Here is a 17682-nt window from a genome sequence, read left to right as displayed (position 1 = left end):
GAACTCCTGAATCACTTGGTGCTAAGCATGGTACAATGTTATGAGAGCTGCATCGTAATTTGGAGGTGGACATATTCCATTCTGAAATCTCTCTCTCTGCATAGTTTTCTGTAAGCACTGTACATCAATTCCTTAACTACATCCTTAGGAAATTTGTAACTTTTGCCAAAAACATATTGCAATTTAATTTATGCAAAATTTCTAACACAAATTTTATGTTCACATTTGGCTGTAGTCATGAAAACTTTTTCATATACAAGTGAAAATGTAGTTCGTCCTTAGCTTTTGGACACCAGTGTATTATTATTGTAACCACACATTGTAACCAAGTTGGAAAACTTTCCTTATCTCTCATTGAGATTATTTAATAATAAAGTGATATACTCTCTTTCCACTTGTGGCCTGTTTTTCAGATGTAGTTCTTGAAATATTTGATTGAAAATAGAAATATTTCAAGTACTACTTCACCAAATTGGTTCTTCAGCCAGAAAAGATTACCAAATCCCTATATACTCAATAATAGATTTTTTTTTTATGTGAAAAATACTTCTCATTTCAAATCATTGTTCTAAAATTTGGTTGTAAGCAATTCTGATATCATGGTCAATTTTGACATCCTTTTTGTTTTTATCAGTATTCTTTTGACTCCTTATTTTTCACCCCCCCCCCACACTCTCTCACACATCTTTGCCGTTGTGCTATCCATGTTGGTTAATTCACTTGGAAGGACACCATTTGTAACACAGACTGGAGATATAGCAATGTGCCCTTCTCTTCCTATAGTGAGTTATTGTGTGGAAGATTTTAAAGAAATATGTTTTTAATATTGTAATTCTTGAATCTTCTTTTTGGTTAAGGTACATTGATGAGTTCTCCATTTGACCACATAGCTCAGACCCATTACTCATTCCTTCTCCTCCATCTCAACAACCAGCATCCCAGAATCCAGTTCACTGTAGAAAAAGAAAATAACAATAGTCTAGTCTTTCTAGACACTTCAGTTGTATATCTTCCTAATGATTCACTTTCTTCTACAATACAGAACACCAACTCACACAAGCAGACACATTTTAAACCACCACTAACAACAACAAAATGGTATAAAAAAACTAATTATCAAGACCATCAACTTGTATTCTAACAAATCTTAATATATAGATTACAGGATGGCTGTTACTGTTCCCTGTATCCATGGACGACTCAGGAAAAATAGCCACAGAACTTAAAAGAAATGCAATCTCTGCAATGCTTTTGAGATTTGCCATATTGCTATTCCTTTGACTAGGCTATATAATTTGAGTCTCAGAACAGGGAAGATTTCACAGGAGTGGAAATAATATATGGTAATCCCATTACACGAGCGGTGCAAAGATTGATGTATCCAATTATCAACCAATCAGTATCTCAGGAGTAGTGGTGAAGATTTTGGAAAAGTTGGTTAGGGCTCGCATTCAGAAATGAGTTGACAGAGAATCTCTACTTTGCTATAAACAGCATGGGTTTACTAAGGGAAGCTCATGTTTTAGCAGTTTGCTTACTTTCTATAATAATGTTACCATTGAGCTAGACAAAGGGAATGGATATACCACGACACTTTTGGATTTTGCGAAGGTTTTTGACAAAATACAGTATGGAAGACTGTTGCATAAATTGGAGAATATGGAATTGTATTATAAAATATTATCATGGATAAGAGCAGCGTTTCCCAGATTTTTCCTACCCACTAGGATACCTATCGTCATGCTAGTCACTTAACATAGGGAAACACACATTACTTTCAAGTCTCAACAAAATCCAAACCAGACAGAAAACATGGAAATCGACCCCAAACTGGAAAAGGTTAAGAAACTTTGTAAAAAGAAAAACATGGTGAAATATGCTACATGGAACATTAGAAACATAGCACATAAAGAAGAAGAATTAGATAAAATTTTAAATGATGAAAATATAGAAATTGCAGTTCTTACAGAAACAAAAAAGGAACAAAAGAAACACCTAACTACAATATCATATATAGTGGAGTGGACAAACAAATACATGCAAAAGCTGGTGTAACGATTTGGATCCATAAATCAATTAAAGCAAAAATAACTCATTATACACACTGGAATGAAAGAATATTAGAAGTGCAATTAAAATTAAATAAAGAAAATTTAACAGTTGTTGGAGTGTATGCCCCTGAAGAAGGTAAAGAAGAAGAAAATGATTACTTTTACAAAGAGTTACAAGGAATATATGAAAAATGAAATAGACCATATAATTATAGCCAGGGATCTCAATGCAAGAATAGAAATGAAAAAAATTAACAATAATATACAAAAATTTGGAGAACCAACAATAAACCAAAATGGAAAGCGACTCATTGATTATACAATATATAATAATTTAAAAATAATGAATACATTTTACAAACATAAAAATATACATGGTGTGCAAGAGGACAAAAATCAATAATAGACTACTTTATAGCAAATGAAAAAGCAGCAAACCTCTTCCTAGACGTTAAAGTTGAAAGAGGGCTAGAAATTGACACAGATCACTATTTAGTACAGGCCAAACTGGCTACAAAAAATACAAAAAAAAAGGCAAACAAACTAGAGAAACAAAATTTAATTACAAAGTAAGACCACTAAATTATTCAAGTTTAAGAAATTTATACCAACAGAGGATTAATAACTACTTATGAAAAATACAAGAAAATGAAGACATTGAGAAAGAATGGAATAATATAAAAGAAATTATTACATCACCAGAATATGAAAGTCTAGGAACACACAAAAAATATCATAAAAATAAAAAAATTACATATATGGGACAATGAAATAAAAACAATAATTGAAAATAAAAAGGTGGTTTTAAAAGATAGTTAAGTAGCAAAAAAACAAGATGAAATTGAATATAAAAAAAGACGAGCAATAGCCAAAAGAGAAACCAGAAAGAGACGCAGAGAAAGCTGGGAAAAATTTGTATCATATCTGGAAAATGACATATACAAAATAAGACCCAGTGCGTACAAAATACTAAAATACATGAATGCAAAAATAAATTGTGAAATAGATGTAAAAGAATTCTTAGATTACTTTACAGATCTTTGGACGGATAATACTGGCATCAAAAATAATTACACCAGAAACTTGCAAAATACCTTAAATGATATGATAATGATGAAAGAATTAAAGGACAACCTAAATGAAATAAAAAAATGGCAAATCAGCAGGAGAAGTGGGATAAACTTTGAACTAGATAAATTTGTTGGAAAAAAATTTCATCAAAGATTACTAAAATTTTTAAATAAAATATATACAAATGGACAAATACCAATAGAATGGAATACAAGCATAGTAATACCTATATTTAAAAAAGGGGATAAAACAAAACCTGCTAACTACAGAAGTATTAGTTTATTGAATACATGCTACAAAATGTATAGCAGAATACTTAATGAAAAACTAAAAATATACAGGGAAAAAATATGATTAGAATGTCAAAATGGATTTAGAAAAGGATGCTCTACAATGGATGCAGCTTTCTCTTTAAAACTACTTATACAAAAAAGAAGAGAATTTAATTTGGAACCTCATCTTTTGTTTATAGATTACGAAAAAGCATGTGACAAAGTAAAAAGATATACAGGTAACCCTCGTATAATGCGGATGTTAGGTTCCATAGAAATGCCGCGTTATATAAATCACGTTATGTGAGACTCAGATTACATAGAAAAAGTAGGGTTAGGTTCTGAAATAGTTTTTATTTTTAATTATATAAACAACAATGACATACCCAACAAAAATATTTTTTTATTTAATTCTTGTAATTCATTTAAGTTAAGAAAACATAAACTATGAAACAAATATATAGTATAAACTTATAAAATTACAAATTGTACATAAACTTCATTGCACATAATAAAGTGGATATTTCAATCGTCATCACTGTCTTCAAAACGAAGACAGTGATGACGATTATACAAATGAGAATGTATATTTTGTATAATTATACAATGAAAATTATACAATTTGTATAATTCTCATTGCATACTTCGGCTGGTTTAATTATCAAGAAGTCAGTAATAAGACGTTGCTTACCACTATGCTGTAATTTTTTATTAAGTTCATAATATGGAGCTAAACAAATATCCAATTGCCTTGTGAATTTTCCAGAGCCCTCCGTTCTGGGGTCATTATCCATAAAATAGCTTTCTAACTTTCTTGCCAAGTCCAATCTTCTGCTGATTTCTTTAAACTGAATTTTTTAACGGATTCATCACAATTAGAATCTCCGACAGAACTTTCCCCGCCATTTGGTTCAACGTCATCTATTAATTGTACCAGTTCCTTCTCATTTAAATCTATTTCCCCATCAATTAATTCACTAATTTCATTTTCAACCATATCGCAAAAGCCCTCTATGTAGCCATTATTATGGAAATATTTTTTTTTACATAAAAAAGCATTACATATTGTATGTAACTCAGAAGAAAATAAAATTAACACACTTATGATTTTTAATATGCTTTCATGGCAGAAAACAAAGAGAACTTTCAACAATAGAATAGTGAAGATGTTGTGGCCTTGCAAGAAGACTTGAATAAATTGAGTGATTGGGCAAGCAAATGGGGATGCGAGTTCAATGTTGCAAAATGTAAGGTTTTAAAATTTGGAAAACAAAGATGGGATGCAGAATTTATGCTTGGTGAGAATATATTGTTGGAAGTAGAGGAAATAAGAGATCTGGGAGTGATAGTGGATAAGGATCTAAAATTTAGGGGACACATCGCCAAAATTGTGAAGACAACACAAAGACTTCTGGGAATGATGAGGAGGACACTGACGTGTAGAAGTAGGGAGATTCTTGTTCCATTGTATAAGGCTTTGATTAGGCCACACATGGACTGTTGTGCCCAGATTTGGTCACCTGGTTTTCAGAAGGATGAAGAGATGTTGGAAAGGGTCCAAAGGCGACTGACTAAGGTAGTTTCTGACCTCTGGAATGTCGAGTATGAGGAAAGATTGAAAAGATGTAATTTGCAGAGTCTAGTGGAGAGAAGGAAGAGGGGAGATATGATAGAGACCTACAAGTTGGTAAGGGGTTGTTATAGGATCAATGGTGGAGAAGTTCTACAGCGAATAGTGGGAGATCAGGGGAGAACCAGAGGTCATCCCTGGAAACTGTATAAAGAGGGTGTGAGTAGGGGAGTGAGAGGCAGGTTTTTTTCGTGCAGAGTTGTGAATGATTGGAATGCCTTGCCTGAGAGTGTGGTGTCTGCAAGGAGTTTGAATGTGTTTAAGACCCGGTATGATGAGATGTGTGTGAGATAAAAGGACCTCCTAGATGAGTCTTTGACTCCATGAGGTCTTGTTTGATAATAATAATCATTAAAACTTTATACGGTGAACAATTGACATACATACATGCATGCTAAAGGATATTTCCCTTAAAATTCGCTACTTATAACTACATGCTTGATACGGCAGACACAAATTTAACGAAGATAAAATTTGATTTTTAAGTCACACAGTGAAAAATATATGAAAAGATAAAGGATTACTGCGATTTGTAGATGGCGTTATATCGAAACCGCATTATACGAGGGTTGCTACAATTTGTAGACCGTGTTATAGCGAAACCGCGTTGTATAAGTACCACGATATACGAGGGTTACTTGTATACTGTTTGATATATTACAAAGAATAAATATACCTAATATTTTACTACATGCAAATTGAATATATATAAAGATAATGAAATAAAAATAAATGAAAAGTTGCCTGAAAAACAATCTATAAACCAAGGAGTAAGACAGGGATGCCCTCTGTCTCCAACGCTTTTCAATATTTACATACAGTGGAACACCTTAAACAATCAAGGTATAGAAATTTCCTACAATAACAATATAAATATGCTATTATTTGCAGATGATCGGATAATAACATCAGATAAGGAAGACAATTTACAAAGAGCAATATATAATTTAAACATTATAGTGAAACAGTTTGGAATGAAAATTTCCATGGATAAAACTAAAACAATGGCATTTTGTGGACAAACTCCAGTTAGAAGCAAAATAGTTATTAATAATAAAATAATAGAATAGATAAATACTTTTGTTATCTTGGATATCAAATATCATATGAAGGAGAAAAAGACATAAAATTAAAAACTTCAAAATTTTTACAGATTATAGGTCTGATAAATAGAACACTCAACCCAAATATAGTACAAAAAGAAACACGCTTGAAAATATACAATACTTTAGCAGTGCCCACATTATATGGCATTGAAATTTGGGCAATAAACAAACAAGATAAACAAAGAATAAAAACAAGTGAAATGGATTTATGAGAAGAACTGCAAAATACACATTATTAGATCAAAAAAAGAACGAAGACATTTTAAAAGAACTAAAAACAAAATCAATAGAAGAAAAACAATTATAAACAAAAATGGATTAAAGATGTAAACCAAATGGCTGACATCCTAAACAAATACTAAAATATAAGCCAGTTGGAAAGTGAAGGCAGGGTAGACCTCAAAAAAGGATATTGGATAGATGAGACCAGAACAGACCAATATGTCTATACCCATAATTAGTGTTATGATGATGACCTTGGTTATTTTGTAATGTATTAATAATTATGGCATAATCATAAAGAGTATTAGTATACTTATGTATATGGCGTGACATGTTGACAAATATAAAATTACATTTAAATCAGTCATAAATCACCGGACTAATGAAATCTTGTAGCATATTGTAGTTTCCTCAGGCCAACATCATTAAATTAATTTGTGCCGATTTTCATTGATGTATCCCATTCTGATCACCAAAAATTTATAATATTAGTACTTATGAGTTAATGAAGACTTTTTCTCCTGTGTGCTGCTGGTAGTTTTCCCCTCCTTTTGTACATCCTGGAGATTGCTTTGTAGGTTGGAGGTGGACGAATCACTATCTGTTGCGTCACAAACACCTTCCATAAGAGATTTCTTAACACCAAAATTAAGAAAATGGATTTTCTTAATTTTGGTGTTAAGAAAATTTTTTTTAAAAAATCACAGCAGTACAGTTTTGAAACAAGCACTTTCACCCTACAATACGAACTTGCAAAGAAAGTATTCAGTATTACTAGATTTGAGAACCCAATACAGATTACCTTGATCTTCAATTTCAGTACAAAAATTTTCTTTATACTTCCTTGCTGATTGGTCACTAACATTTGTAACACAGATGTTATTTTGTTCAGTTTTGAGAACAGAGGATACGCTGTCCATTGTTGTAATCGGCTTGCAGGCAATTTTTATGACAGTCATAAAAAACAGCGTTATTCCCTTTCCCAAATTACTTCCATGTTTAAAAATACACGGCTTGGTCACTGACATCACAGAACACTTATTCACTTTCCGCAGAACACAATTTGGGAAACCCTGGATAAGAGGATGGCTGACTGAGAAATATCAGAAAGTGGTATATGGGGATGGGAGTCTCAATGATTTAAGGTAACCAGTGGTGTGCCACAAGCATCAGTTCTTGATCCATTGTTATTCAGTCTGTACATTAATGGTATTGGGATGGATTTGCTTAAGATGCAAAGATAGGTAGGGTAATCAGGAATGCTGCTGATATACAGTATACTTGCAGAATGATTTGAATAGTCTGGCATTGTGAAAATGACTATTAGTTCACTGTTAGTGAATGTACAGTCATGCACTTTGGTGCGATTAGATATTATTATTATTTGTCATCTCCAGGGTGTCCAAAGACTCATCGAGGGAGGGCATCTACTCTACAACTCTGCTTCTACCAATTGACCGCAACTATACCAACGCCATCTACCGCTGACCACCATCACTATTTTTTCCACAGACAATCACAAATGTCCATGCCCATGGCAGGATTCGAACCCGCAGCCTCTTGACTGGAGAGCGGACACACTAACCACTCGGCCAGCCAGACTGCCTATCCAACATCATATTAATAAACAGGAAGTTGAAGTTCAAGGGTCATATAGCAAAAATTGTAAATACAACACGGAGAATAATTGTAATGCTGAAAGAATCTTGGCATATATAATAATAAGGAAGTCATTTTACCTCTTTACAAGACCTCACGTGGACTATTGCATGCAGGTCTGGTCTCCTGGTTTCCGTGGTGATTCTGATACCATGGAGAGAGCAAAGGAGTGTCAAAAATTATATCAGGATTGTGGAATGCTGATTATGAAGACAGATTGAAACTTTGTAGGCTGTAGACACTAGCCAAAAGGAGAAAGAAGGGTGATATGATTGAGACTTAAAAACATCTGAAAGGGTTATACAGAATTTCAGTAGATGAAATTTTCATTTTATGGAGGGGTATGGAAAGGATGCGAGGAAATTGAGAATGAATGCTGTCAAGAAGGGATGAGGGCTAGATTTTTCTCTCATAGTGGTTCATGATTGGAATGGATTGTACTTGGATGTTGTGTGTGTGAAAGTAATGTGAATGAATTCAAGAATAGGCATGGCAGCCGATGCAGAATAGTATGCCCTCCCTCAGTGAGTTTGTGACTCCCTGGAGGTGTCTCTCTTAATAATAATATCTACCTGGTTGCCCTTGTCTATTCCTCTAACTACATTTATATATGGCTGGAACTTCTCAGTTCCAGCTGGAAGATCAACATCTGCATAGAAAAATGTAAGAAATGCATACTCTGCCAAGATTATAGTTACACAAGTTTAGTTGACCATTATTTTAGAACCGTTTTTTATTTTATTTTTATTGTTATTTTTAGAAAATAAAAATACAAAAAATAAAAATAATTATAAAAAATTCTTAGCCCACCTGCAATATGAATTTACTATAGTATGGTCTTTATTAAATTTAGTTTAATCCTTTACCCACGTGTAAGCAAACAAAGTTTGTGCTTGAAGTAGTTCAGGACTGAGGCAACTCGTAGCAAAGGTGGACCAAGCTCACATCACTCCTTGTCTCAGTATCTCCCATAATGCAAAGCACATCTCCTTGTGGACATGAATAATGCTATGCATTAAGGAAATGGCCACTACCCAGACTAGTTTCGACCTTTATTGAGGTCTCGTCAGTGGGAGGTAGACCCAGAAGTGGTGATACTAAGGCAGAATCAATGGAGAGGTCATATTTACTTATACGAGTTGCTAAAAGGTGTACCACCTTATTATTAATTTACTCTGGATTTAGAGAAAGACGTTGAAAGTTTATTTTCCACTTGGTTAGATATAATAAATTTAGTTTAATCGTTTACCCAAGTATAGGCAAACAAAGTTTGTGCCTGAAGTAGTTCAGGACTGAGGCAACTCGTAACAAAGGTGGACCAAGCTCTTATCGCTCCTTGTCTCAGTATCTCCCATAATGCAAGCACATCTCCTTGCGAACATATATAATACTATGCATTAAGGGAAGGGCCACCACCCAGACCGGTTTCGACCTTTATTGAGGTCTCGTCAGTGGGAGGTAGACCCAGAAGCGGTGATACTAAGGCAGAAGCAATGGAGAGGTCATAATTACTTATATGAGTTGCTAAAAGGTGTACCACCTTATTATTAATTTACTTTGGATTTAGAGAAAGATGTTGGAAGTCATATTAGTAATAAGGTGGTACACCTTTTGGCAACTTGTATAAGTAAATATGACCTCTCCATTGCTTCTGCCTTAGTATCACCACTTCCGAGTCTGCATCCCACTGACGAGACCTCAATAAAGGTCAAAACTAGTCTGGGTAGTGGCCCTTCCCTTAATGCATAGCATTATGCATGTCTGCAAGGAGATGTGCTTTGCATTATGGGAGATACTATGACAAGGAGCGATGAGAGCTTGGTCCACCTTTGCTACGAGTTGCCTCAGTCCTGAAGATACTTCAGGTGCACACTTTGTTTGCCTACACTTGGGTAAAGGATTAAACTAAATTTATTATAGTCTAACCAAGTGGAAAATAAATAAGGTGGTACACCTTTTGGCAACTTGTATAAGTAAATATGACCTCTCCATTGCTTCTGCCTTAGTATCACCACTTCCGAGTCTGCATCCCACTGACGAGACCTCGATAAAGGTCAAAACTAGTCTGGGTAGTGGCCCTTCCCTTAATGCATAGCATTATGCATGTCTGCAAGGAGATGTGCTTTGCATTATGGGAGATACTATGACAAGGAGCGATGAGAGCTTGGTCCACCTTTGCTACGAGTTGCCTCAGTCCTGAAGATACTTCAGGTGCAAACTTTGTTTGCCTACACTTGGGTAAAGGATTAAACTAAATTTATTATAGTCTAACCAAGTGGAAAATAAACTTCCAATATAGTATGGCCTCCCTCAGTGAGTTCATGACTCCCTGGAGATGTCTCTCTTAATAATAATAATATCTACCTGGTTGCCTTTGTCTGTTCCTCTAACTACATTTGCATATGGCCGGAATCTCTCAGTTCCAACTGGAAGATCAACATCTGATCTTCCAGTTGGAACTGAAGAAAATAAAAATACAAAAAAAATATAAAATAATTGTAAAAAATTCTTAGCCCACTTGCAATACGAATTTACTATAGGTTTGCAAAAAAGAAAAAAAAAAAGAAAAGAAATGAATTACTAATTGAAATGTTTTGACATTTTTGGCTAGTATACAAAATAATTTTTGTGCTCCAAGACATAGTACTGTTGAGTTCATACATTTATGTAATGCATTTTCCATTTCCATCAATGCTTTGCTCCGAATGCAAGCAACTACTAGCCATTAATGCTGCAACAATCCCACCTTTCTTCCCTTTGTTTTTCATAATTATGATATATATTATTTTTAAAATTACAATTGTTGGTAATTTTGATGTTAAAGAAACTTTTTTTTTTTACACTTCATTATAACGAATCCATGTCAACCAGGGGATCTGTTAACCCTGCTTATATTAAGCAGGAGTTGCCCTGTACTTTAAAACTACTATTCCATTGATTTCATTTTTCTCTCTCTTTCTCCAGATATACCAATACATTCAGAGTAGGTTCTACAGGTCTCCTGAAGTTCTTTTGGGTATACCATATGATATGGCTATTGATATGTGGAGCTTAGGCTGCATATTAGTAGAAATGCATACAGGTGAACCTCTGTTTAGTGGAGCAAATGAGGTAAGATATACTATCTGATGTTTAATTTTTAATATTATCATTGTTTTATTAAATGCATTTTTCTCCAATATTAAAAAAATAGTATTCTATTAACAGATTTTTGGGTTAGTTTTGTTTCTCAGTCTGATGCAGTTTCATTTATTGGAACTTTTTTGTAAGTGCATCACTATTTTCAGTTTTAAATGCAATTTTGAGATGTCATGTTGTGATGTAATTTTTAGCAGTTTATACTAAATTAATAAACTGTAATTGTTTTACTTCTGAAAAAAGAAGTCAAAGTAATTTAGCAAAAACATGGTTTGATAATCTTTTTCTTCCAAGTTTAAAATGGAAACCTGAAATTTTAACCATTCTTGTTCATTGCCAGCAATTATTTGATTTCACTTAATCAACACGGAATAGATAGCACTGTCCTCGTATTTGGAGGTGTAAACTCACTCAGCACCAATAAGATATCCTCCATGTGCCCTATCCCCATCAGCATGGTGATATGAGGAAGCTTCACATAAATGGAATTGTTTCACCTCCAGAAAGTGTGAAATTTTAATTTGAAGATAAGGCATGCATATATAAAGTTGTAATTGTTATGCTTCTCAGGACAAGAAAAAAAAAAGTGTTTAGCAATTTAAAAAAAAAAAATAGCGATAGCTACTGGGAATAGCTTGTCAGATGGAAAAGGTCTGGGGTTTGGTCTCATTAATGGGATCTCTAACATCCATTTTGAGAGAGAAAAAGCTTGTTCTCCAGAATTCTCTGTAATAATATAATACTCCTGATTGTTTTGCATACTAACTAGTTCCCTTCTTGTTGAAGATATTTAACATTAACTATAAGAGAAACAAGTTATATTAAATTAAATTAATGCTTGACAGTTGGCCTCTATAAACTTTTAAAGTACCTTATCCTAACTACCTGGAAGCCAGTCAGTCTAATTAGGCAGCAAATGCTTATTTTCTGAAAGGATGTGCATTGATTATGAAAATAATCAAAAATTTGTAACAATAAAGTATTTATTTTTACCGTACAACATAATGTGGTGATCTGATGTTAAAAACATTGGATCACCATATTATGTTGTCAATAACTATTATTTTTCAAGAAATAACATATTAAAATATTAATTATTTTAACTTTAATTAATACTTTCCTATATTTCAGCAACATTACATTGCCATCATCAGGGATCACAAAAAAACGATGTGTGCATGCAGGCACTAACACCATGCAAATGAGGCTGAAGAAAGGCAACCAAGTCGGTGGTCTTGGCCGTTGGGTGAAGATCTGAGGATGAATGCTTCACATATTTATGGCCATCTCATGCACCCAAATTTGTTGAGGTTTGGAAAATTTCTTAGGGATGAGGCAGATTCAAGGAATAGCCTATCATATTTGTATTTGCTGCAATGTAATAGAATAGCCTTCTTCCAACTTCGTATCTTGTGCTGGGTGTCCAGAGCATGGTCAGCAAGTCCTGAATGGCTGTTATGGTAGAACCAAATATAGTCCTTGTGTTCAGAAATTCTGATATTGCATGTTCTGGCTGTTTGGCCGTAGTCAGACAGTTTGCAACTGCAAAGAACCTGGTAGATCTATGCAGCAGATAAAAGATGCCAGCTATTTAAGTGGTCTGTAAGTGGTTGTAAGGTTGTACTTCTTTAGGATTTTTGTTAATTTTTTGGATGTGCATCAGATATATGGAATGGTGATAGATTTTTGTGTAATCTCTGTCCTGAAGGGGAAGAGGCAGGGGATATGGTTGCATGGTTTTAATATTTTTTGGGGATTCTTAGCCATTGGCCAAGAAAGTGTTGAGAATATTTTGGCAGGCCAGAAGGGTGACGAGTGTGGTAAGAAAAGCAAAAAAGGATTACAAAAGAACATTGGCCATGCAGGCTAAAGAGAATCCTAAACAGTTTTTTAGATATGTAGCAAGTAAAAGGAAAAATGTACATGGCAGAATGATTTTAAAGAATGCCGACGGTAGGGAGGTAACTGAATCAGTTGAGATAGTTGAGTTACTGAGTGAGCACTTTGCAAGAATATATCATCCAGGTGGTGACATTGCAGAAACGAATAAACCAGTAGATTATACGGGAATTGTGGTGAATGAAGTGGAGATGAGTAGTCTATTGCATAACCTCAATATCAATACATCTGTGGGATTGGATGGTATACCAGCTCGTGTTGTACGAGAAGCAGCTAAAGAATTGTCAGTACCCTTGACCATTTTGTTTAATTTGATTCTCGGGTCTGGGTTAGTCCCAAGTGAGTGGAAAGAGGGGAAAATAGTTCCACTGCATAAAGGTGATTCCAAGACTGCTGTTGTAAATTACCGACCGATTAGCATATCAGGAATCATTGTCGAGGTCTTAGAGAAATTAGTCAAGAAAAGAATATAGGATTGGATAGATGAAAATGGGATATTGTATGGGGGACAACATGGTTTTGTGAAGGGTAGATCATGCCACAGTAACTTGCTCACGTTTTATAACACAGTGACGGCTGAACTGGATAGGGGTAATGGGTTTACAGTGATACTACTGGACCTTGCCAAGGCCTTTGATAGGATACCACATGGAACCCTAATCAGTAAACTGGAGCAGATGGGGATAGATATAGGGTTGGTGAGATGGATAGGAGGGTGGTTGAAGGAGAGATACCAGAGAGTGGTTTATTCAGGAGTGGAGTCTAAAAGACGTCTTGTGACTAGTGGAGTGCCACAGGGCTCTGTTCTTGGACCACTGCTTTTCAATTTGTTCATCAATGATATTGGAAAGGATTTGAGAGGAAGTGTTCACTTGTTTGCTGATGATGCAAAGTTGGGTAGAGCAATTGTGAGTGCACAGGATGTCAAAATTTTACAGAATGATTTGGATAGTTTGGAGGACTGGGCTAGGAAAAATGGATGTCAATTTAATGTGGCAAAGTGTAAAGTTATGCACTTTGGGGTGAAAAGAATAGCAGCAGTATATCGCATAGGTGGAACCGTACTCCAGGAGATTGATGAGGCCAGGGATTTGGGAGTGTTGGTGGATAGGGAGTTGAAGTTTAGGGGGCACATTGCAAAAGTGACTAAAACAGCTCACCAAATCACTTGGCTTCTGAAAAATACTTTAACATGCAGAGACAAACAAGTTGTTGTTCCTCTGTATCGAGCCTTGATAAGACCCCATCTGGACTTCTGTGCCCAGTTATGGGCACCAGGGTTTCTTCGTGATGGGGAGGAAGTGGAGAGGGTCCAGAGACGAGTTACCAAAATGATAGCAGGTCTGTGGAATGAACCTTATGAGAATAGGTTGAGGATTTGTGGGTTGCAGAAATTGGACGATAGGCAAAGGAGGGGTGATATGATTGAGACATTCAAATTACTGAAGGGTTTTTATAAGATTGATCCAGAAGATATTTTTGAAAATATGACTGGTGGTGGGAGGACTAGGGGCCATGAATGGAAGCTGGGCAAGAGCGTGGTTGACAAGGGTGTTAGAGCTAGGTTTTTTACTTGGAGAGTGGTGAATAAGTGGAATAAGTTTCCAGAGTCTGTTGGGGTGCTACGACCATGAATGAGTTCAAGGCAAGGTATGATAGATACTGTGTGAATGTTGAATAGTTGTTCTTGACATGATGTTAGGGCCTCCCTCGATGAGTCTGTCGACTCCTTGGAGTTTCCCGGAACAATAATAATAATAATAATATGGTCAAGTTCAGTAGTCAGGGCACTGCTGTCAGAACTGATTAATTTTGCCCTGTTCACTACAGGGGTTTTATAACCGTGTATTGTTGAAAGAAGGTGGATGACTGTTGGTGAATGTATCTACCAGTAAGTGTAGGTTTTCTATAAACAGATAATGCCAAGTATCCATCAGGCTGTCATGTAATCAGAGTATCTAGGAATGAGAGACTGTTGTTTTCTGTTTCTAAGATAAACTGGATCCTGGGATGTTGATTGTTTAGATGTGTTAAGAAAATGTTGAGCATATCCAGGCCATGTGGCCAAATGGAGAACACATCATCTACATGGCAACTCGAGAAGCTATTCCTTGAATCTACCTCAGCCCTGAAAACTTTTCAGGCCTTGGCAAACTTGGATGCATGAGACTGCCCCAAATTTGAGAAACACTCATCTTCAGATCTTTAGCCCAAAGGCAAAGACCACCCAATTTAGCCCACCAGGGATGCCATTTAGGACGGCAAGCCTGACTTTAATTGCCTTTCTTCAGCCTCATTTGCCCAGTTTAGTGGTTGCTTGCACATATCATTGTTTTTTGTGATCCCTGATGACAGTGTAACATTGCCAAATTGAAATTAATATAATTTATATTTTAGTATATGATGTTATTTATTTCCTGAAAAATAATGTCACTAGTATCCCTTTGAATTCCATAAGAAGCTAAGGTACAAAGCTGTGTTTCAGACTGAGATATGGTACATGACCTATTAAAATATTTTTCATCCCCAAGGTGCTAACCACTTCATAAATGTATATTAAATTTTATTACTGTGGCCCATAATATCCAACTGTATAGTTAGCATTATTAAGATAGACTTACAAATAAATACTGAAAAATAAAATAATATATAGTGGAAATGCTTTGGAAATCAAACAAATAGAAATAAAAACAGATTGAAGTAACAATTTCATATCAGGACATAATTGGAACAAAATTACAATAAATTGGATGATTATTAGCTAGAACAACCACAGGGTGAAGGTTTTTATCTGGTAGGGAGATTTAAAGGGGATTTATCAAACTGTTAAAAAGAAAGGTATACATCCAACAACAACAACAACATTACTGCAGTGATATACATAGTCTTGCCATAAATACTGTTACAACTTCCTCATCTCCCTTCCTGTGCTGCCCAGCTGCCCAACAACAACAACAACATTACTGCAGTGATATACATAGTCTTGCCATAAATACTGTTACAACTTCCTCATCTCCCTTCCTGTGCTGCCCAGCTGCCCAACAACAACAACAACATTACTGCAGTGATATACATAGTCTTGCCATAAATACTGTTACAACTTCCTCATCTCCCTTCCTGTGCTGCCCAGCTGCCCACAGAAATGTACGAGCTCAGTTCTGCTAGGGATGCTCTGCACAACCAGCATTCGAGTGTTTATCAGTAGAGAGAGAGAGTTGTCTAGCTGTATTGGTTAACATGCAGTGGATAGATTATGAGAACCGTGTAATAGCACTTCAAAAGGTTGGAATGCAGCCACCTGTTATTTTCAGCATACTAAAAACATTTGGGATCAGTAGGATGTTTCTGTATTGGACTATTGAGTGTTATAACAATAGAGAAGGCATATCTGACTGCCAAAGAACATGTCGACCATGCTGCGTTAGGACATAACAGCTTGTGAGGGCTGTGAAGGCATGCATCCACCATAATCCTGTGAGAACACAAAGTGGGATTGCAAGAGATGAATGTATTGCAGAAAATGAAGTCTTGTACTAACTGATGACCTTGGGATGAGAATCTATCATTGTTCTACTGGACACTTCCTAATACCACTATGGCAGAGGGTGATAAAATCAAAGGCACTTCTCCGGTGGTATGTGAACAACAGACACAGAGTATCCTCTTCACAGATGAGAAAATTTTCACCATTGAAGAGTCATTTAACCACTAAATCAATCAAGTTTATTCCCCGGATGTTCACCCAGCATGTGTCATAGCACCCAGATTCAGAGGTCATCACCCTGTGTCAGTGATGGGTTAGTGGGATTGATATATTGGGGGGGGTTCCCAAGTTGCATTTCTGCAAGAAAGGGGTCAAAACTTCTGGTACAGGGACTGTACCAGACAAAAGCACAATATCTTGTTTCAGGGTAGGCAGTGGACCTTCCAGCAGGACTCGGCCTCTGCACACAAAACAAGGGCCACACAACAGTGGTTAGTTGGCTGTCTGGAAGTCCCATTCTGAATCTGTTGGACTTCAATTTGTGCTCAGAACTTGAGAGTAACCTGCAAGAAATGACACCCCAGTATTGTCAGTCTGAATGTGGATTTGGAGTGATTAGTGGCAGCATTTTCATTGGAAGATCAGATCTGCATGCTGCTATCAATATATGGCCTCGCGGATCCCGGGCATGCATGAAGACAAAGGGGACATCTTGAACATTGAGTGCTGCTGTATGCACAATACACATGTGGTTTGTATGTTCTGAAAGGTGTAAATGATTTGTGCTGTTCAAGTTGTAACAGTATTTAATGCTAGACTAGGTAAGAAGCCATACTAAATTACAGTTAGAGATTGAAAATAATGCACCAAACTGTGGAAAGATCCTTTCTGGGAATAACATATTAGATAAAAAAATAATAAGTTAATAAAGAAACAGGCGAAACAGATATTACAACAGTAATAAAAGATAGTAAAATGGAAGTGGGCAAGATGTGCTCAGAATGTCTATCAACAGATGGACAATGGAATAGATGGCAGGAATTATCGGACAGTTAAGAACTTACTTTCCAAAAGTAAGATGGGACAATGAGATAAAAAGGTTATGGCCATTAATGAAGCAGAGATGCTTAAGATCACTTACAAGTTAGAA

General features: G+C 35.6%; 1 protein-coding gene across 4 annotated transcripts in view; it reads left to right on the top strand.

Annotated features, from left to right (window-relative positions):
- Positions 1–17682, top strand: part of LOC150100588 (dual specificity tyrosine-phosphorylation-regulated kinase 1A-like) — a 432192-nt gene that overhangs the window by 234126 nt on the left and 180384 nt on the right. For all 4 annotated transcript variants that reach the window (XR_016549192.1, XR_016549193.1, XR_016549194.1 and 1 more), the window contains exon 6: positions 10976–11122. Coding sequence is in view for 1 of the 4 variants with exons in the window: in XM_090402112.1 (XP_090258238.1) it covers positions 10976–11122 (147 nt within the window). In the remaining 3 variants the exon portion in view is untranslated. The remainder of the gene's footprint in view (positions 1–10975; positions 11123–17682) is intronic.

Source organism: Typopeltis vanoorti, chromosome 12, assembly GCF_054136105.1.
Source record: "Typopeltis vanoorti isolate ZY-2024b chromosome 12, IOZ_Tvanoo_1.0, whole genome shotgun sequence".
NCBI lineage: Eukaryota > Metazoa > Arthropoda > Arachnida > Uropygi > Thelyphonidae > Typopeltis > Typopeltis vanoorti.
Note: the sequence above shows the minus strand (reverse complement) of the source record. Positions and strands in the feature narration are given on the sequence as shown.